At 47.0% G+C, this 22,647-nt stretch overlaps 1 protein-coding gene across 1 annotated transcript in view; it reads right to left on the bottom strand.

The window, feature by feature from the left end:
- The window catches only part of MARCHF2 (membrane associated ring-CH-type finger 2), an 89,366-nt gene that overhangs the window by 41,019 nt on the left and 25,700 nt on the right, over positions 1-22,647 (bottom strand). Inside the window, exons 2-3 of the mRNA XM_073324472.1 lie at positions 17,628-17,857; positions 3,800-3,995 (exon numbers count right to left, since the gene is read on the bottom strand). Coding sequence (XP_073180573.1) covers positions 3,800-3,995; positions 17,628-17,803 — 372 coding nt within the window. The 5' untranslated portion in view covers positions 17,804-17,857. The remainder of the gene's footprint in view (positions 1-3,799; positions 3,996-17,627; positions 17,858-22,647) is intronic.

Genomic DNA, 22,647 nt, shown 5'->3' with positions numbered 1-22,647 from the left:
TGAAAATGTGAAGGTGGTCAGGAACTTGGGAAGAAGTGATCATGCTCTGATGAATTCAAGATCCTATGGAAAGGAGGACATGAGAACAGCAAAACAAGGACACTGGACTTCAGAAACATGGATTTCGACCATTTCAGAGAAATAGTAGGCACCATCTCATGGAAAGACCAATTAGGAAGAAAAGGAGTCGAAGGGGGCTGGCAGCTCCTAAAAGATGTAATACTAGAGGCTCAACATCAAGCTATTCCAGTGTGAGAAAAGGTAAGACGACCCAGAGGAGGCCAACATGGCTGCACAAGGAGCTTTTTAACAATCTAAAAACCAAAATGGATACATACAGGAAATGGAAGGACAGGCATTTCACCCAGGAAGTATACATGGGAATAGTATGAGCGTGTAGGGACAAAAATCAGAAAAGCCCAGGCAAACAATGAGTTAGAGCTGGCAAGGAATGTTAGAGATAACAAGAAGGAGTTCTTCAAACGTCAGAAAAAAAAAAAAAGAAAGAAAGATCCAGGATGGTGTGGATCTGCTGCTAATGGAGAAGGTGAGCTGGTAATGGAAGATGATAGGAAGGCAGAGCTGCTCAATGCTTACTTAGCTTCAGTCTTCTCACAGAAAATAACATGTGACCAGACGACTAGTGAAGTTACCATAGACAATAAAGGGGAAGGGATGAAGATCAGATAAGCAAAGAACACGTCAGAGATCTTCAGACCAATTTGAATGAATTCAGATCTGTGGGGCCAGAAGCTATTCACCCGAGGGTACTGAAAGAATTAGCTGAAGAAATCTCAGAGCCACTGGCAATAATATTTGCAAATGCATGGACGACAATGAAGGTCCCAGAAGACTGGAGAAGGGCTAATGTAGTGCCCATTTTTAAAAGGGGGGAAAGGAGGAGCCAAGGAACTATAGACCAGTCAGCCTAACTTTTGATAGGGAAGCTACTACAGCAATGTATAAAACATTCAATTTGCGAATACCTGAAGGATGAAGGGGGTAACACAAGCAGTCAGCATGGATTCACCAAGAACAAATCAAACCAAACCAGCTTGATTTACTTTTCTGACGGGATAACTGGGTTGGTGGATAAGGGGAATGCAGTCGACATAATATATCTGGACTTCAGCACAGCTTTAGACACAGTCCCACATGACATTCTGATAGGTACGCTGGAGAAATGAGAGCTTGGCAGAACTACCATTAGGTGGATACATAATTGGTTAAAAAACTACAAAGAGTAACCATTAATGGAATTATGTCAGATTGGAGGGAGGTTTCAGGTGGGGTTTCACGGGGTTTGTTCTGGTTCCGGTGCTGTTTAAAGTCTGTATTAATGACCTGGATGAAGGAACAGAGAGCACACTGATCAGATTTGCAGATGACACAAAGATAGGGGGGCTGCCAACACTTCGGAGGATAGAGCTAAGATACAGATGGATCTTGATAAATTGGAGAACTGGGCTAAAGACAACACAATGAAATTCAACAAAGACAAATGTAAGGTGCTACACAGAGAAGAAAAAACAAATGCACAAATACAAAGTGGGGGATAACTGGCTTGGCAGCAGCACGGTTGAGAAGAATCTGGGAATTGTGGTGGATCACAGCCTCAACATGAGTCAGAATGAGATGCTGTTGCAAAAAAAAAAAAAAAAAGCAAATGCAATTTTAGGTTGCACTAACAGAGGCATAGCATGCAAGTCACGGGAAGTGAGAGTACTGCTCTACTCGGTGCTGGTTAGGCTTCAGCTGGAGTATGTGTCCAATTTTGGTCACCAATGTGTAGAAAGCATGTGGAGAAATTGGAAAGGATCCAGAGGTGAGCAACAAAGATGATCAAAGGGATGGAATGCAAGCCATATGAGCAAAGGCTGAAGGAAGTGGATATGTTTAGTTTGGAAAAGAAGAGATTGAGGGGGGACAGTCTCCCTTCTTCAAATACTTGAAAGGCTGCCATAAAAAAGATGGAGCAAAGTTGTTCTCTCTTGTCACAGAGGGCAGGACAAGAGGCACTGGATTCAAACTTCAGCATAGCAGATTTAGATTAAATCTCAGGAAAAACTTCCTAACTGTTAGGACAATGAAACAGACTGCCTAGGGACATTGTGGAAGGTGTTTTGCTGGAGGGTTTCAAAAGGAGGCTGGATAGCCATCTGTCTGGGATGGTTTAGACACAACAAATCCTGCATCTTGACAGGGGGTTAGACTAGATGACCCTTGTGGTCTCTTCTACCCCTATGATTCTAACAAGTTTCAAATCTATTTAGCTTTGAAACCTCATCAGGTCTATTTAGTAAAATCATGTTTTCTGACTAACTCAGCTGCTGCCCCCTTGTACTGTAATTCACAATTTATTTATTCATCCCAGGGGAAACACATCTGCAAGCTCAGTGATGTTTTAGATATGCTCACCCTAAGCAGGAGTCAGTCCCAAGCTCTTCAGCAGGTATAGTATAGTAGCTGCACAGTAATTTGATAAGTCTGAAAGATCAATTGGTCTAAGATATCTTCCTCTCCTGTATGGAATGACCCCTACAATGAGCAGGAGATGTGACATTACAACCAGCCAGAGAAAACCTATCTAAAGAGGGGAAGGAACCGAACTTTCTGACCTACAAACCAAATGGTTTCATGTATGTCAGGGTCACTCACTAAGGACTGGTCCATGACATACAACATCAAAAGTGTACCATGCATCATATTTATGGACAAGATACACCAAGGAAATTAAATGCAAGAGAACTACGTTAATGCAACATTGAGATATTAGATGCCAAAATATTGAGGAGGATAGGGAACGAAAAATGACTTCTCAAAGCCATTAACATGAATATTAACTTAATAAAGGGGACACCACATAGAAGACGACAGAATTCTACCTATGTATGGACAACAGGGCAAATGAAAACAACAATTCTGCATTTCCACAGTGTTTTTGTTTGCAGTCTCTATCATAAAGGCAAATTTATAGTTCTCTGGCCTCCTCATTAACCCAATTGTGTCTGCCTATAAGGAGGCTAAACAACAAATATCCTAACCTCACCCCCATTCTCCAACCCTCCTCTAGGACATACACCTGTCTCTCAGCCAACTCCCAGTCAGACTAAAGGCATGAATTCTGCTCTTCCACAGATTTCTTACAGCTCAAGTTACTATGTCAGGCCATTTTTATAATGTGTCATATATTCTCCTCACATTATATTAGTTTTATTAAAATTGAGGAAAAATGACTATTTCTCAGTAATTTTTTTACTCAATGCTGGTTATAGTGCATTAAAAAGACATGATCAAAATTGTCTATGTCCAAAACAAACCTCTGGTTGAGAATGACCCACCATGTGACTGGGAGACTGTTTCATCTATAGGTAGGGCCTACACTAAGTTATGCAACTTTTAAAAATAAACTATGCAGGTTCGATTTTTAAAAAACACTGAAGGAAGGAGATGATTCATGTTTTGCTAAATACACAGAATCATAGCATCTCAGGGTTGGAAGGGACCTCAGGAGGTCATCTAGTCCAACCCCCTGCTCAAAAGCAGGACCAATCCCCAATTTTTGCCCCATATCCCTAAATAGCCCCCTCAAGGATTGAACTCACAACCCTGAGTTTAGCAGGCCAAAGCTCAAACCACTGAGCTATCCCTCCCCACAGCTTAAAAGACAGGCTGAATCTAGGGCCCAAGGGACCTAACGGTATCCAGAGTACTGAATTAAATACTGTTAAATCAGTCATTTTCCTTCAAAGGTAAAGAAAAATAACATATGAAAAGCCAAGCAGGAGGAAAGTGGTACCTCTGTGAGGGGCCTTGGTCTTCTCTCTACGACAAACTCAGTATGGCAGAGCTCACAGTAACTAGTGTTGGAGGAGGAGAGCCATTTTTCCAGGCAGCTCTTGTGCACGGTCCCCAGTGTTCCTGTGCAGTCGCAGGGAGAAAGCAGCCCCTCCCCATTTCCACCTTCATGGCAGATTCGACAGATGGGACCATCACTAAAGAAGAGGCAAATAATGGGATGAAATTGTTGTCAGACTGGGCAGAATGGCACAGCCATGCCCAGGGAACATTGAGACGTCCCGCCATTCCCTGCAAGGGCATGCTATAATGCTAGACAAGGTGCTGCATTGTGCTGGAGATTGGGGGAATCTTCAAAGCAAACTGCTGTGGCAGCAGCAGAAATAGCTTCAAAAAGATACACAGTAAATGACAGCATGTGGACCATGTCAGTAACTGCATGAGAATTACTAAAAGTTACATCTTAGCCTATGTTAGTATGTAATGAGGGAGCAAAAATTACAGTGGACCAGGGTCCACAATGGCTACCTGTACTGCTGGAGAAGCTTCTGAAAAGCACCAGATTAAGATGCTATGGACCGATTCAGAGTCTTCATTTTCAAGCATACGCTGTAAACAGAAATATCTCCCTAAAGAGCTTAGGGTCTCAGCTCTACAGCATACACAGCAATCATGAATATCCAAGTCATGAAATCACAATGTTAAAAATCAGATAATTGAGACTATCACTTGCTTTCCCCCTCCCACCTACTCACATTTTGGCAGCTGCTGTCTCAAACCCAGCAAGAACTAAAGACAAGGTTGCATTTGAAATAAAAACAGATCAGGAGCCATGCTCTCAAAAGGCATACCATGTGCTAATAAATAAAAGACCACCCAGCAAAATTAGTGGCATACTAAGCTTCTCTGTCCACCACACTGCAACCAACTCCACCCTCCATTTGTACACTGTCCATATATAGTGTCAGCTCTGCAGGGTTAGGGGGCTATTTCTTCCTACATATCTACAGAGGCCAGGCCTAGCACACAGACTACACTTTAGTAATAATACAATGCATTAATCATTCCCCTTGTGGTTTGAAATATCACCAAAAACAGACATATTGGAATCAAGTGTGGAGGAAGCCAACACAGTAATCAGAGAGATTTGATTTTAAAGGTCAAGTATCTTCTGACCTGTCAGGACTAGAAAAGCTTTGGACGACTAGTGCAAATACTTTCAGGGCCTTTTAAGTTTTCCAAGCAATGGTCCTGGGTTGTTGATCGAAATGAAAATAGTTCAGTTTGTCCATATAGTCCTGAGGGTACCTTTCCCTGGGTCCTTCTGGAATTCTGTTATTGTGCACTGTTAGCACAGTCCAAAGCTGCTCACCACAGGAGCATTGTCCAAGTAGCTCATAAGAGTATTTACAATTACAGAAAGAAAGGGACAGAGAAGCACAAAAGAATGGGTTGAAACAACAAAATCTACAGAGAACTCTGGCAAAATGAGGGAGAATTTCTGCCTCATAGATTCATATCGGTTTAGGTGGAATTTGCATTTTCAGTGATGAATCAATGCAACACATAAAATTAAATTGCATGGAAGTGAAATGAATGCAAATAATCTGTCTTCAAGGAGTCTGGCCTGGTCATGCTGACTTCCTGGCTACATTGCTCTTTATCCCTCTCGTGGATCTGGTCTTACATTTCATTGTTAATTGTTACATTGCCGAGGGTTGAAATTTAATGTAAATATAAGAAGTGTTTTAGAGATCACAGGATGCCAGAAACAGAAAAAGTGGTCTTGGAATCCCACCTCTCCACAGCATCAGGAAAACACGGCAGTGAAACTGCAACAGAAAGGTCATGTTGGAGGAAATGCCAAGGAGCAGAAGGCGGGGCAACATGCCAGGAAAGGGGAGGTAATCTGAGACACAATCCCACAAAACTGTTCCCAATTCCAGCTGGGTGCTTAGTAAGTTTTATATAAATGGCCCAAATTAATAACTCCTTTATGGGGGGCGTGGGGGTGGCAGGGTTGTAAGCCACGTTTTAGCCTGTTGTGCTGCTGTGAAGGCTCTTAGCCCTCTACTGCTGTATGATTTCTTGTCAGTGCTCCAACACAGACTGTATATAGAAGGCCTTGTGCCTGGCTAATAACTTTCTTTGTCTGCTTGTTCCAAGGCTAAGTTTGGGTTTAATGACCTCCTCTCACCTCCTGTTGGAGTCAGCATTTGGGAGGTATGTGAGGACAGGGAGTGGGGAGAGCAGGAAGCAGCAGGTGTCACCTGCACCCAGCTTCTCTGCTAGAGAGAGGGTAGGTCAGGGCCTTTGGTTGACACTTGCAGGGATTGGGGAGAGTCAGCACCCCTCTCCCACTGCTGCCAGTGGGTAGAACTACGGAGGTGCAGCTCTGTCCTACCCAGTCTGTGCTAGCACTGAAGGACGTCTTTCTTCCCCCATACTGCTAAACCTGGCTCATGCCACAGTTCACTCACTTGGACTTCCATCAACTGCTCCTCTCGGGCCTCAATGACTATCCAGCCTTCACGACAAGCAACAGTCATGTGCAATGCCCCGGGGAGTTCTGAACTCAATGTGGAAAGTGGCAGGGGACTGATGAAGTGATATCAGGGTGGGGTGATGTGGTCAAAGCGCTTTCCTGCTACTCTGACCACGTTGCCACACCTTGGCATCACTTCACCAACCTGTCACCTTCCATGTCAAGTTCAGAGCTCACCAGGGCACTGAACATTCCATAGTATACACATCCCCCATTGTATTCTGCCCATTCTCCTTGCTCTATCTACTCCCACCTCCTTCTGCCTCCGGCTCCTGGAACCCTCTGCCAACGTGCCACAAACCCTCGCTTGCTTTCAAATCCCACTTGACACTGCTTGACTCCATTCCTGGGCCTCCTACTCCTCTCTGCTTGCCCTAGCCAGGACTTGGATGAAAAAAAACACTATAGCTTAGAAGCCTCATGCAAAACATAAAAGTATCTTGGCTCTCCCTACTTCTGCCTCTTTCTTTTGATCCACAGTGCAATTCTTCAGGGCATGGGGCAGCGTCTTATTTCAGTCAAGCACCAAATCCAGTTATGGTGCTATATAAATATGGCTCAGATAATGTATAAGCAGCATTAACAACTGAGGTAGTTTATAATAAAAACAAAACAAAAAAAACAACCACCCCAAATCTCAAATACTCTCATGCTTTTGTATTATTTGCTAAGAACTGCATCTGTGAGATATTTTATCTACACTCTTCCTGTTTGAGAAATCTCAGATTTCCAGTGTCCTAATATAACCTTGGCTACCAATAAGCAATCCAGTGGATAACATCTGAAAAGCTTTCAAAATAAAAAGGCAAAATTTTGCTGGCACTACAAAGGAAATATTTCAAATGTGACTCCATTTTGTGGAGAGATTGCAACCCTGACCTAGCTCCGTCTCTCTCTCTCACGGTTTTAAGATCGGTCACGCTGTTCCTGGCATTGTTTGGTTTCATGAGATCTTGAGGTCAGTTACTGTGGCAGGACAGAGTTTACGTTATCAGTAGTGTGGTTCCTTCCATCTCTTCCTATTTTGCTTTCAATAACTCTTCCATTTCACATACTTATCTGAGCCAAATAAACGCAGCAGCAGCACTCAGTACAGTAGAACCTCAGAGTTACGGACACCTCGGGAATGGAGGTTGTTCATAACTCTGAACAAGCTGTTATGGAACGCTCCTCAGGGTGGACTGCTCAGAGCAAGGGCTCAGAGTTCTGCAGTGGCTGCCTGGTGAGTGAGGGTGAGGACTGGTTCTAGCCCCCTGGCTGCAAAGTTAATGAGAGAGGCACTCTGGGAGACTGCAGTGTCAGTGGGCAAACAGTGCAGGCTGTGGTCCTTTAAAACAGAGCTGCTCCTCCAGAGTGCAGCACGCAGGCAGGAGTTCTGGCTCCAGCAGCTTCCACTCCACAACACGTTTCAGTAGCAGCTCAGAAAGTCTCTTTCCCGGACTCTGAGCTTGCAAGCTTGTTCCCCTCCCAGCCAGGGGGGAAGGAAAGGGGAAAACAGCATTCACCACCTCCTACCTGTAAGTGGCTGCCCCAACCCATGGTTAGTAGGGAGTGGGGACGGGGACAGGCAGTTCAGATGTGCCTACCTTTAAGATGCAATACAGGCATGGTATAGTACTGTATTTGCTGGTTTATTTGTGGGGTTTGGGGAGGGAGAGGGGTTTGGTCTCCGTTGCTGCCTGATAGCTTACTTCCAGTTCCCCATGGTGTCCACTTGACCTGTCGGTCTGTAACTCTGATGTTGGTATCTTTGAGGTTCTACTGTATTTCACTTTGTTCTGCAGTTACTTAGCTCTTGGTTTGGCCATGTTCACAATCAGATTCAGCCACATGGCTCTGTTTGACTTCACCAACACCTTAAGTAGTTGTGAAAATGCAGAGATTTGAAATAGCAATGGCTGAGTAGGATTCCATTACAGCCATATAGACACCCTCACACCAGGAGCCCTAAAGCAGCACAATTTACAGATACGATTGCATTTTTATGCTCTGGAATTCCAGACAGAGTTTGCTTAACTGATCCTCATTCCCCCACCTAATTTAAAGGCATGAGCTGTTTCCCACCCAGTGGAATGTCCCAAGTCTTGAATCCAGGATTGGGAGTCCCCAGACAGCTGCCACATCCTGGCCTCCACCCAATGGCTACTGAAACTGGATGGGCTCAGAAGCTAGGGCTATAGCCCCAGCCAAGGCACTAGCCACGAGAGCTCTGATTGGAGGATTGACTAGCTCCACCAATTGGTCCAGCTACGCTATTTAAACCAGAAGGAGGAACACTAAGTTTGTCCCAGCAACAAGGTGGTTTCCTGTTGTGGCTCTATTGGACCCTGCTTGTGCTTGCTTCCTGCACCCAACCCTGTTCCTGCTCTGCTCCTGGCTCCTGTCTTACCCCCACCTTCACTCCTGTTCCCACTGTGCTCCTGCTCTGTGCTTGATCCTTGCCTCTCCTCCTGCCCTTATGTCTCACCTCCAATCCAGTCCTGGCTCCAGCCTGGCCTCCAACTTCTGACCCTGACTCCCGTCCTGTTTGACCCTTGGCTCTGGAACTTAGCATCTGACCTCTGCTCTGACCTTCAGCTTCGATTCCTGGTTCTGATTCTGGCTTGACTCCTGGCTCTAGTAACTTGCAGTTGACCCTGGTGCTGCTTAGCTTCCTGCCCCACCCTGTATGTCTGCTCCACCCATTGGACCCGACTCCTGCTCTACTAGGCGCACTGCCTGAATCCCAGTCCATAACAGCTTGCTCATACTGCTTCTTAGGGAGGGCTCAGCAGAATGGAATCAGCAAGGCTCACTCTTTCTTCACAAAGGGAACTAGAGAACTGAGTGGGTACCCCACCTCCAGGCAGACTACCAGGCAACACAGGCCCATCTTTCTCAGTTGACTGAGGAGAATCAGGCACTACACCAACAGGCTCTTCAACTCCATGCCGAGAACACTGACCTCTGGGTCAATGTTCCCTCTAATTTTTGACAGGCTGTGTGCGCAAAAAATTTCTTCTATGCAATTTGTGCTTCTGTGCAAATTTTTGTGCACACGGTGTTTCGGATCCCTGTGCACGCGCACAGCTTAGAGGGACCAGTGCACCCTTCGCACAAGGGCCTGTGACTCCATTGCCAGAACATTTCAATAGGCACCATGGAAAGGGTTTATAAATCAGGGTCGCCTCCAGTTCTGACGTTAGCCGCAAATGTACTCCTCCAACCAGGCCAAGGTAGGCCTGGTAGTCAGCCTGCTAACGGGGGAGGCACTAGACTGGACTCCCCACTATTAGAGGGCATTCATCCAGTACTAACCAGTTTGGACACCTTCCTACAGGCACTGTTGACCCCCACCATGCTCTAATGGCTGAGGCTGCCCAGCAGAGGCAGGGTACTTCTGCCGCATATGCAGCTCACTTTTGCCGACTGGCACCGGACACAGAGTGGAATGAGGTGGCCCACCTATTCCACTTCCAATGGGGTCTGAGTGAGGAGCTCAAGGATGCTCCGGCCCCAGTGGAAACCCTAGCGGGCCTGGACACCTTTATAGAGCTGACTATACAACTTGACAACCAGTTGTGGGAAAGGCGTGAGAAGAATCATAGAATAACAGGGTTGGAAGGGACCTTGGGAGCTCATCTAGTCCAACCCCCTGCTCAAAGCAGGACCAATCCCCAATTAAATCATCCCAGCCAGGGCTTTTGTCAAGCCTGACCTTAAAAACCTATAAGGAAAGAGATTCCACCACCTCCCTAGGTAACACATTCCAGTGCTTCACCAGCCTCTTAGTGAAAAAGTTTTTTCTAATATCCAACCTAGGCCTCCCCCACTGCAACTTGAAACCATCCCTCCTTGTTCTATCATTTGCTACCACTGAGAACAGTCTAGATCCATCCTCTTTGGAACCCCCTTTCAGGTAGTTGAAAGCAGCTCTCTCTTCTGCAGACTAAATAATCCCAGTTCCCTCAGCCTCTCCTCATAAGTCATACGTTCCAGTCCCCTAATCATTTTTGTTGCCCTCTGCTGGACGTTTTCCAATTTTTTCACATCCTTCTTGTAGTGTGGGGCCCAAAACTGGACTCAGTACTCCAGATGAGGCCTTACCAATGCCTGATAAAGGGGACTGATCACATCTCTTGATCTGCTGGCAATGCTCCTATTTATGCAGCCCAAAATGCCGTTAGCTTTTTTGGCAACAAGGGCACAGTGCTGACTCATATCCAGCCTCTCATCTACTGTAACCCCTAGTTTCTTTTCTGCAGAACTGCTGCCTAGCCACTCAGTCCCTAGTCCGTAGCAGTGCATGGGATTCTTCCACCCTAAGTGCAGGACTCTGCACTTGTCCTTGTTGAACCTCATCAGATTTCTTTTGGCCCAATCCTCTAAGTTGTCTAGGTCCCTCTGTATCCTATCCCTGCCCTCCAGCGTATCTACCACTCCTCCCAGTTTAGTGTCATCTACAAACTTGCTGAGGGTGCAATCCACGCCATCCTCCAGATCATTAATGAAGATATTGAACAAAACTGGCCCCAGGACCGATGCTTGGGGCACTCCGCTTGATACCAGCTGCCAACTAGACATGGAGCCATCGATCACTATCTGTTGAGCCTGGGTAGAGAGAAGAGAAGTGAGAGTTTCCACTTCCCATGCATGCGCCTGCCACAACTACCACACTATTTAGCATGCCAAGCAGATGCAGATGGATTCTGCCTGCTGGCAACTTAACCCTGAAGAAACCTCCAGGATTGGGAGTCCCCAGACAGTTACCACATCCTGGCCTCCACCCAATAGACAGCACCTTAATCTGTGCTTCTATTATAGCCAGCCAGGCCACTTCGTCTCCACCTGCCTGGCCCGAAAGCTAACACAAAAGGGTCTGGAGAACAAGCCAACCCAGTCCTGGTCTGAGCTGGGCACATAGGCAAGATACAACCCCACTCCCAAGGCTGAGTTCTGACAGGATCATGAACCTAATCCCACCAGGTGGGGCCACAACTCCAAGGGCCCGATAGGCTAAGAATCCTGCCCCAGCCTTGGCAACTCCCTGTGCATAAGGCCCTCATCAATTCAGGCACCGCAGAAAACTTTATGGATGAGACAACAGACCAGACCCTTATAGTTCAAGTCTGTCCAGACCTAATAGAAACCATTGATGGTTCCCCAATATCCTCAGGGCCTGTAGTCACTAAAACCATCCCCCTGGAGGTCACAATCTGGGGGCAGCAAGAGATGCTGCAATTTAACATAATACGCTTCCCACATTTCCCCCTGATTCTGGGTATCTCCTGGCTAACCCATCACAATCCCCTCATTCACTTGCAGGAGTCATGAGTCTCCTTTTCCTCAAAGTTCTGTCAACAGCACTGCTGGGATCTGATGGATGGGAAACACCCAGAAGACACCCAGGCCCCAGGGGAAGTAGTGATTGGCCTAACAGATATGGGAGGTGGAATCCTCAATTAACTCCCCACCAAATACAGTGATTTTGCTGATGTATGCGGACTCCCTACCTCCCCATTGGGACTACAATTGTCCTATAAACTTACAGCCTGGAGCAACAGTCCCATTCAGCCAGCTTTATGACATGTCTGAACCTGAGCTAGCTACCTTATATGCATACCTCCAGAAGAATTTGGCCACGGGTTTCATCTGTAAATCCACCTCATCTGCTGGGGTACCTTTTCTCTTCATGAAGCCTCCATTTCTGTGTAGACCACCAGGCCTTGAACCAGATAACAGTGAGAAATAGGTACCTGCTAACCCTAATCCCAGAGCTGTTGGACAAAGTAGGGGCTGCTCGAATATTCACAAAACTAGACCTTTGGGGCGCATATATTCTTGTGTGCATTAGGCACGGAGATTACTATCTTTTGGATCCGCTATGGCCATTTTGAATATTTGGTTATGCCATTCGGGCTGACAAATGCCCCCACTACATTCCAATACTGTACTTCATGATGTATTCTGGGACATCCTAGATCAATACGTAGTAATGTACCTTGATGATATACCTATTTTTTCAGACCGCTCCAAACAACATACAACTCATGTTCACACTGTCTTGGAGAGGCTTTGCCAAGATGGATTGATTGTATGCCAAGTTGGAAAAATGTGCCTTCAACTGTGTTTCTACTGACTTCTTGGGATTCATCCTGTCCCTGGAAGGAATTAAAATGGATCCAAAAAAGATAAAAGCGGTCTGAAATTGGGCAGTACCTTGGAACATCCACAAAGCTCAGCGTTTCCTGGACTTCATGAATTTCTACCGCTGGTTCATCTTGAAATTCTCAGAGGAGATTGCCCCTCTGACCGCTTTATGCCATAAGAACATCCAGTTCAGTTGGACTCTGGAGGCCCAATGTGCCTTCGAGCAGATTGCCCCTCTGACCGCTTTACTACATAAAACTTGCATTTACTAGCCCACCCTGATACTACACGAGCCTTCATTGTGGAAGGAGACTCCTCTAACGTAGCAACTGGAGCAGTGTTCTCCCAGAGGCATGGGTGCCAGCAAGTGATGAATCCGCATGCCGTTTAGTCTAGAAAGCTCACTCCTGCCAAGCAAAATTATGAAATGAACTCATGGCTATCAAGCCAGCCTTCAAGGAGTGGCAACACTACCTTAAAGGGGCCCAACAGCCGGTCCAAGTATACACAGACTATAAGCATTTGGAATATTTATAGAAAGTCAAAGCCCTCAATCACAGACAGCTCCGATGGGTCCTGTTCTTCTCCCATTTTACAATCTCCTATCATGCAAGTGGTAGGAATGGCAAAGCAGATGCCCTGACCTGAAATGTGGAGTATTATGCTGATCAGAAGAAACCCAACCAAGAGATCTCCTACATCCTAAAGTCCAATAATTTCCTCACTGTGTCAATGCTCCCGGACCAGTTTCATAGAATCATAGAATATCAGGGTTGGAAGGGACCCCTGAAGGTCATCTAGTCCAACCCCCTGCTTGAAGCAGGACCAATTCCCAGTTAAATCATCCCAGCCAGGGCTTTGTCAAGCCTGACCTTAAAAACCTCTAAGGAAGGAGATTCTACCACCTCCCTAGGTAACGCATTCCAGTGTTTCACCACCCTCTTAGTCAAAAAGTTTTTCCTAATATCCAATCTAAACCTCCCCCACTGCAACTTGAGTTTCTAGTTTGTCCTAATCTGCTCAGCCTCTGCCAAGAGGACTTCCCTCGATGATCAAGAAGCCATCGACCAGGAAGTGCATGAGACCCAAGACAGACTGACCTTGTGAAGGGATGCATATATGTTCCCCCTGGCAGCCCCCATGTGGCAGCCCTGCGGATGTGCCACGATTCCCCCGTTTGGGGCATTTTGGATGTTCCAAAACCTAGCACCTGGCCTACTATTTCTTTTGGTAGCCTCACAGGCATATGTAGCCTCCTGTGACTTGCGTGTCTGCACTAAGGTGCCACATAACAAACCTTGAGAGCTTGCCCAACCCTCGACCATCTCACAAGACTTAATCATGGAGCTACCTGAGTACAATAGGTATATAGCCATCTTAACTATTCTCAATCACCTTGTCAAGGCTGATTCCCCACTCTGGCACTTCGAGTGCAGAAGGTGGGAGCTGCAAGGATTCTAAAAAGTAATACTGGCCACTCCAGGCTTGTATTAAACTTTTAAAGTTACAGCTTTTCTCTGATTTTGGATCAGTAGATGCTGCCTCCGCCCAAGTGCAAAACCCCTTTGAGAACCCAGGAAGGCGCCCTTGGGAATTCCTTCCTGTGGGGTACCCTCAAGCCCTTTCACCCCGACCTCCGGGGAAGAGCTGAGAAAAAAAAACAACAAAGGAAATGAGCTGTTGCCACCAGCTTATTAAAAACAAACAAACAAACAAAAACTACATGTGCACAAACCTCTTAAGACACAGAACTCCAATCCTGTTCTTAAAGAAAAAAAGAAAATACATTGGAAAACTCAGGCTACTGCTAGATTTAAAAAGAGCAAATACAAGAATTAAGCAACAAGAATAGCTTTCTTGAGGTGCAGCTTAAAGGTTACAAGCAAAACAAAAGCACCTGGGGTTAGCACAGAGGAATCCACAAGCCAAAAAGAAATAAAAAAGATAAACCTAATTGCATCTTCCTAGACATTTCCTGATCTACTTACATATCTGGGGTTTTAAGTACGTTGTTTTTAGGTATGATACAAATGATTTTTCATACCTGGCCCAAAGCTTCTTTCAGCATTACTGTTCTGTCCCCTTCTCCCCAGGAGAACAACCACAGACAAAGGGGAAGTTTTTTCTCAATTTTAAAAAGTTCTAGCCTTCCCATTGGCTCTTTTAGTCAGGGGCCCACTCACTTCCTTTTACTTATGCATAGCAGTAAGACTTTTTAACCCTTTACAGGTAAAGCAAGTAGAGAACAGCTATTAAGAGGGATTTTATAGCTAACTGGCTAGCTGGATGTCCATAACAGGGAGGTACTTCCCCCACTCCCCTTCATTTATCACACACCCTCAGGAAGATGGCCCACTTTGTGCCCTGCACCCAGTTACCCTCCTTCGAGGAGATTGCCCAGCTACAGGGAAACCAGATCATCTGCCTTCCTGGACTCCCTGAGCGCATTATTTCTGACCATGGTGCTCAGTTCGTTGCTTGCTTCTAGTGGAAGGTCCTCCAATTAGTTGGAGTACACGCTTGTCTTTCTTCATCTTATCACCCGTAAATGAATAGCCAGACAGAAAGGGTGAACCAAATCCTGGAGCAGTATCTCCAGAGCTACAGCAACCACCATCAGAATGACTGGTCCTCACCGCTATCCTATGCGGGAGTTCACATATAACAACACTGAACACGCCTACACAGGACAAAGCCCTTTTATTGCAAACTACGTGTTCCATCCCCAATTCCATCCTTAACTACCCCCAACCTCCCCTATTCCAGCCATTTCAGATGGGGTACAACTGATCCATCGTACCCATGGGGAGCTAAAAACCCGGCTGAGGAAGCCAAACAGGACTACAAGCGATATGAGGACCAATGGCAACAAAAAGGCCCCAATTTCACTGTAGGCCATAAAGTATGGCACTCAGCAGAGCTCCTCCATAGCAACAAACCATCCCATAAATTCAATCACCAATTCATTGGCCCGTATCGAATCCACTAACAGGGTTGATACCTTGTCACCTTCAAACTCTACCTGCCTCGTTCCTTCAAAATCCACCCAGCATTTCATGCATCCCTATTGAAGCCATATGTGGCTAACCCTTTTCCCCACCGGATCCAGCCATCCCCCATTCCAACGTGGGTACAGGACCATGAAGAGTATATCGGCCATGAAGTGCTCGATTCTAAAACCAAGTAGGGTAAGCTGTGGCATTTGATTGATTGGGAGGGTTACAGGCCTGAGGGGCATTCCTGGGAGCCTGCTGAAAATGTCCATGCCCCCAAATTTGTAAAAATATTCCACAAGAACCATCTTGAAAAGCCCATCCTATTGCTGCGATAGGAAGGGGGGTGATGTGATCTCCCAGTTCTTGAACCCAGGCCTGGGAGCCCCCAGACAACTGTCACATCCTGGCCTCCACCCAATAGCTAGTGAAACTAGGTGGGTTGAGAAGCTACTAGGGCGATAGCCCCAGTCAAGGCACCACCCATGGGAGCTCTGATTGAAAGACTGCCTGGCTCCACTGATTGATCCAATTATGCTATTTAAACAAGGAGGAGGAACACGAAGTTTGTCCAACCAACAAAGAAGTTTCCTGTTGTAGTTGCACTGAACCCTGCTTGTGCCCGCTTCCTGCACCCAATCCTATTCCTGCTCTGCTCCTGCTTTACCGAACCTTCGCTCCTGTTCCTACTGTGCTCCTGCTCCACACTTGATTCTTACCTCTCTTCCTGTTCCTGGCTCCTCCCTGCCTCACCTCCAACCCTCATTGACCAGTCCTGGCTCCAACTCCAGCTTGACCCTAGGGTCTGGCATTTGGCAGCTGACCTTGGCTCTGATCCTCACCTTCGATTCCTGATTCTGGCTTGACCCATGACTCTGGTAACTGGCAGTTAAAACTGATGTTGACCTTTGACTTCCTTCCCCACCCTGGATGCTTTGCTCACTAGAGCTTATTCCTTCTCTGACTACTAGGCCAGACTTCCTACATCCCGGCCCATAAAACCCAGATGGTCTGTTTGCAGAGAGGAACGTGAACTCCCATTGCAGTCCCCAAGAAAAGAAGTTCAAGTCTCACTTCCACCATTCTGCTCCAGGTTTGTTAGACAAAGAATTCAGTTTTGCCTTTGTCAATGTCTGCGTCTAGCTTTTCCTTCCACATATTCATAGAGTCACCATTTTCCACACTTCATCAATTCTTTATCTGTAGTTTGTGGAGAGATTTGAAATGGAATAGAATAACTGACACTCAGGTAGGATTTGAAAATAAGATCTCTGACCAACTCACTAGCTGAGTTGAATGTGAGGTCTGTGTTCTCTGCAGAGGGAGACTGCCCAGCTTATCTGCACTTTTTTTAACCAAAAAAGTTTCAGCACATTTCGCTGCCATTTGCTTGTTGAATCAACAATCCCGGAGGCCTACTAAGACACAGTCTGGTCTGCAGAGGACAAAACTGGAAGTCAGATGTGGAAAAAAAATTGGCAAATGCTCTATAAAGATACAGCTTTAAATTTTATTAGCTTGGTTAGATTCCATCAGACACATGAATGGACTCAGCTGACACACATCACCCTCTATGACTCCCAGGCACATCATACCGACCCTCTGTTCTGTCTGCCTGTTTTTGTGAGTGGCTGGGATATTCAAATATACAAGAATCCCACACTAGTTACATTTGGACATCATGATTTCTTCAGATATAAGTGCCTTGCTGTTCCAGTATGCTGGGGAGAAAGGGCATTGTACAGTCTGCATGTGCACTTTTTACATCATAAGCTTGTTGGAGCAAGGATTGCATTTTGTCTTAAGTCTTTGGTGCTTAAATAATCATGACAGTTAGCCTAGTCCCTGGCTTTTTTAGTGGTGGATGTCTCACCTCGCTGCAGCCCCAGCTGATGCCAGTAGCACACAGGGCCCAGGCTTGGTCAGTGCTAGGTAGTCTGGTTAGGATGCAATGGACATTTGAGAGCCTAATTAACTGTATGTATTTGCTTAGTATTAGGTTCCATTTTAGGGTCTATTTCCCTGGACAGGTCTGGCTACACAGATATCATCCCCCATATTAGTTTACCATGAAGCTCCTGGGCAAATGGGCTGGGATATAGTAATAGCTAAGAGCAAAAGGCTGATCCACCCAGCGCAAGCAGTGAGCAACGTTCCTTTACCTTTGTGCTCCCAGTGCTTTGATCACTGTCGAGAGCAGCCGGCCATCTTTTGCAGTCACTTGGGTGACATACTGTGGTCGCCCGATGTCGGAGTCCTCCACTGACTTAGACAAAGCAGCACTTCCTGGACAGTCACACAGTGAGCCAGGTAGGTGGCAGCAGTCGCCTGTCGTCATGGCAACAAAGAGCACCTACTCCTTCAGAGACTGAATCTCACAGTCATGATAGGCCTGGAACAAAACGAGACAAAGCCAATGAAGAGGTTTCTAAGCCATTCCACTCCTCCTTCAAGCTCCAGCTAGGTTCTCTCACAACCAGCCTCTCCTGCTCCTCCTGAGGCACACAGCACCCATGCCATCAGACTCACCTTCCCCCAGTGTGCTGTTTCTTACACTGCTCTGCAAGTCTGTCACACAGAATCAGCTACCTGCAGTCAGTGGGCAACGGGAGAGGGGAAGCCTGACTCCAAGTCATTTAGGATCCTGCTCTGGCCTCAACATCACTAACTGTGCTATTGTTACCTTGTCCTCCTACATACATGGGACTGGAACCCTAAACAAAGCCTTGCACACTTGTCCTTACTGGCCTAGGCACAAAACTGACTTGTCCACCCTTGTGATAAAGAAAAGCCATTAATGATATTTTACCAGGCTGTACTTGTCCTTGAAATGTAGACGTAGAATTTTGTGAGGCTGCCTTAACATAAAATTGAGGTTCCAAATGAAGTGGCCTTTTCATCCATTTTGGGGAGGATGTTATGTATTTTGCTCCTCCAGGGAGAGTTCACAGTACCCGCAATTAGAATAGCCATCCTAGCTTGTAAAACTGAGCACACTGAATGTGGAAATGATGGGACATTAACCAGAGAGCCCCATGGGGCCATTTTGGCCTCGTCTAGACTAAGATTTAGAGGTGTGATGCTAGAATGTGTTAGCTAACATATTTGAAAAGTCTAATGTAGACAAGGCACACTAAGATACATTATTGTCTAATTAAAGCTCCCCCTCCCAGTCTACCCCCAGGCTTTAAGTGGACCAGGTTAGAACATTTAAAGGCAGCATGGCTGGTCTACACTTGCCTTTTGAATCATGTTAGCTAACACCACACCTTTACATTCGAGTCTAAACAAACCTTTAAAGAGTCAATTTCCAGGGAGGAACCACACCTTTCCCCTCTGCTAATTTTCTCTCTGTGACCTCAGAGGAGAATCACTTGCAAAAGTTGTGTGAAAGTTCCACTTACATTCTCCCCATTTCGTTCCAGTCCTGAAGTGCAAAGAGTTTCCAAGTCTCTGCCCTTCTCCCATCATCCCATAAAGTGTTTTAAGATCTTCACTCCTAACCCTTTTTAAACAGGCTTTTCCTGAGTCTGTGCCAGCTTTTCCAAACTCTGCATACACAGAGCTTTGTGACTTTTACCCGTAGTTTTTGTCCTAAATCCTAGGGGATTCTTCTTTCAGCCACTCTGTACAGGTCCTGGACAAATAAGGTGACCCAACAAGTCTTTTCCCACTCTAATTTCTGTTTCCATTTCTTTGTGTCCATACACTTAACTTCATTGTCCCAGTGACCTGTCTCAACAGTACATAGGTCATTATTATTGATGACTCAAATGGTGCTATAAATATACCCAGCGCTTCATAGACAAAATAAGTCTGTGGCTAGCTTGCAGAGCTTTTCTTGAAAAGCTTGGTGGGTTAAAATATGGTGTAATAATTGAAACTCCCTTTAATAACACCCCAGGATCAGACTCCTGAATTTTATGAGATTTTGTTCACTGTTTCCTCAAATTCTTCTCCTGCTCTCACTATACCAGCTTTGCTGTTTAAAAACCAAGCCAAACGTAGCTTCTTTGGGCTTGGCTACACTTGCGAGTTACAGCGCATTAAAGGAGCCCCAGGCGCGCTATATCACTACCCGTCCACACTGGCAAGGCATGCAGAGCGCCTGTCTCCGCAGCTACAGTGCTGCTGGTACTCCACCTCAGCGAGTGGAATAACGTTTGCTGCGCCCCCACTAGAGCGCTGCGGCACCAGTGTGGACGCCCTGGTCCTATAGTGCGCTGTGATCAGCCTCCAGAAGTGTCCCACAATGACTGATCTAGCCACGCTGGTCATCACTTTGAGCTCTACTGCCCTGCCCTCAGGTGACCAACTATCAGACCCACCCTTTAAATTCTCTGGGGATTTTGAAAATCCCCTTCCTGTTTGCTCAGCCAGGCGTGGAGTGCTCTCAGCGCATCTTCCCAGGTGACCATGCCTCCACGGGCCAGGCGAACCCCACTATGGAGCAACGGTGAGGTGCTGGACCTCATCAGTGTTTGTGGGGAGGAAGCTGTCCAGTCCCAGCTGCGCTCCAGCCACAGAAATTACGATACCTTCGGGTAGATATCAAGGGCCATGCTGGAAAGGGGCCATGACCAGGATGCACAGCAGGAGCTGCGGAATGCCTACTGCAAAGCCCGACGGGCAAACCGCTGCTCTGGTGCTGCCCCTGTGACCTGCTGTTTTTACAAAGAGCTGGACGTGATACTTGGGGGCGACCCCACCTCCACGCCGAGTACCACCATGGACACCTCAGAGGCCAATGCAACAAGGCAGGAGGAGGAGGAGCAGCAGCAGCAGCAAAGCGGGAGCGAGAGTGCTCCGGCGGAGGAAGACACCCCAGCATCCCTAGATGCATGCAACCAGGAGCTGTTCTCAAGCCAGGAAGAGGGTAGCCAGTCGCGGCGGCTGGTGCTTGGGGAAGGACAAACACTAGAGGAGGTTCCCAGTAAGCGGCTTTTGTTTTGGGAAGGAAGTTATTCGGTGCGGGCTCTTGGGGCGAGGAGGGTTAGGGCTGCATGCATGCCTAGATGCGGAATAGGGCGTTGATGTGCTCTCTCACATAGCGGTAATCGGCCTCAGTGATTTCTTCAAAGGTCTCAGCCACAACTTGGGCGATGTGCTTGTGCAGGTTTTTCGGGAGAGCCACTGTGGTCCTTGTCCCAGTCAGGCTAACTTGTCCGTGCCACTGTGCCGTGAGGGGCAAGGGGACCATTGCTGCACACAGGCAAGCTGCATATGGGCCAGGGCAGAAGCCGCATTATAACAGAAAACCCTCCCTTGCTTCCCAGGTCACCCTCAGCAGCAAGATCTCTTTCAGGACAAACTACCGTGGAAAATGAGGGGACAGTGTTCAGTATAGGGGCCCCCTGCGGCTGCTGGCTTTCCCCAAGGCACATGCTCAGGGTTTAGCTTATCGCTATATTTGTGGTCGGGAAGGAATTTTCCCCCAGGGCAGATTGGAAGAGGCCCTGGGGGTTTTTCGCCTTCCTCTGCAGCCTGGGGCACAGGTCACTTGCTGGAGGATTCTCTGCACCTTGAAGTCTTTACACCACGAGTTGAGGACTTCAGTAGCTCAGACATAAGTTAGGGGTTTGTTACAGGAGTTGGTGGTGGTTGGTGGCCTGCATTGTGCAGGAGGTCAGACTAGACGATCATAATGGTCCCTTCCGACCTTAAAGTCTATGATTCTATGAAACCCAGAGGGCATTACAGCCGTGAAACTATCAGTCACTCTTGACCCTGTGCTTACTCACCATTTTGGGGCTCCTGTGGGTTATGTGCGCTCACTTTGGGACGGGCAAATTATGCTATTACGTAGACTGTGCTTGACCTTGAGTACAGGGGAATCATTGCTCTGTCTGGTGTGAACAATGCTGCCTCTGTTAAGTGTTGCATTTTGCCTTTACAGATGCAACCTTGAGATCTCAGCCGTCCGTGTTATCAATGGCCAAGAGGCTGCAAAGAATCAGGAAGAGGCCAAGTAGAACCAAAGAGGACATGCTGCATAAAATCACACAGCATTCAACTAATGAAAATAAAAAAGTGCAGGAGTGGCGGGAGAGTGAAAGGAGGGTCTGCCAGCAGAATGCGGATCGCTGGCACCAAAGCACAGAGTGGCTGACAAGCATCATGAAGCGCCAAGTGGACTTGATCCAGGCGCTCGTAGCCATGCAGGCGGAGCACTACTGTACCCGCCTCCTCTGCCCCCGCAGCCCTTGTCCCCAAACTCTTTCCCTTGTGCTCCCATGTCACCTCCGAACCACTTTCCCCAACATCCAGGTTCTTGCCACCACCCGCTACCTCCAACACCTTCACCACCCAGCCCTGAAAACTACGACCCTGACCCACTGCACTCAACCCCCATCACCGTGCCGTGTAGTCATCCTGAAGCGCAGCATGCATCGCACAGCACTCCAGACATTACATATGCAAATCTGTGATTGTACCGTTCCCCACCCCATCCCACCCCCTTGCCCTTTGTGTTTCCCAAGCAGTTGTGTTGTGTTTCTTTTCAATACATGGATTTTTTGGCTTTGAAAACATTCTTTATTATTGCAGAACATAAAAGAAACCGTAGCCCAGGAAACCAACAGGCACTACAAGTCAGCGTATCATACGTAGCAAACACAGATTCCTACCGCACTTCACTCCCGTGCAGGGCACCACACCAGACGCTACTGTTGGCTTTCAGCCTCAAATTGCTCCCTCAAGGCATCCCTAATCCTTGCAGCCCCACGTTGGGCCCCTCTAATAGCCCTGCTCTCTGGCTGTTCAAATTCAGCCTTCAGGTGTTGAACCTCTGAGTTCCATGCCTGAGTGAATCTTTCACCCTTCCCTTCACAAATGTTATGGAGGGTACAGCATGCGGATATAAGCACAGGGATGCTGTTATCAGCCAGGTCCAGCTTCCCATACAGAGAGCGCCAGCAACCCTTTAAACGGCCAAAAGCACAAAACACAGTCATTCTGCACCGGCTCAGCCTGTTGATGAACTGCTCCTAGCTGCTGTCAAGGCTCCCCATGTAGGGTTTCATGAGCCACGGCATCAAAGGGTAAGCAGGGTCTCCAAGGATCACAATGTGCATTTCGACTTCCCCTATGGTGATCTTCTGGTCTGGAAAAAAAAAGTCCCAGCTTCCTGAAAAGGCCAGTGTTACGAAAGACGCGTGCGTCATGCACCTTTCCGGGCCAGCC

This window comes from Lepidochelys kempii, chromosome 25 (genome assembly GCF_965140265.1).
Source record: "Lepidochelys kempii isolate rLepKem1 chromosome 25, rLepKem1.hap2, whole genome shotgun sequence".
Lineage (NCBI taxonomy): Eukaryota > Metazoa > Chordata > Testudines > Cheloniidae > Lepidochelys > Lepidochelys kempii.
The sequence above is the reverse complement of the archived record's forward strand: the minus strand, read 5'-3'. Positions and strand labels throughout refer to the sequence as shown.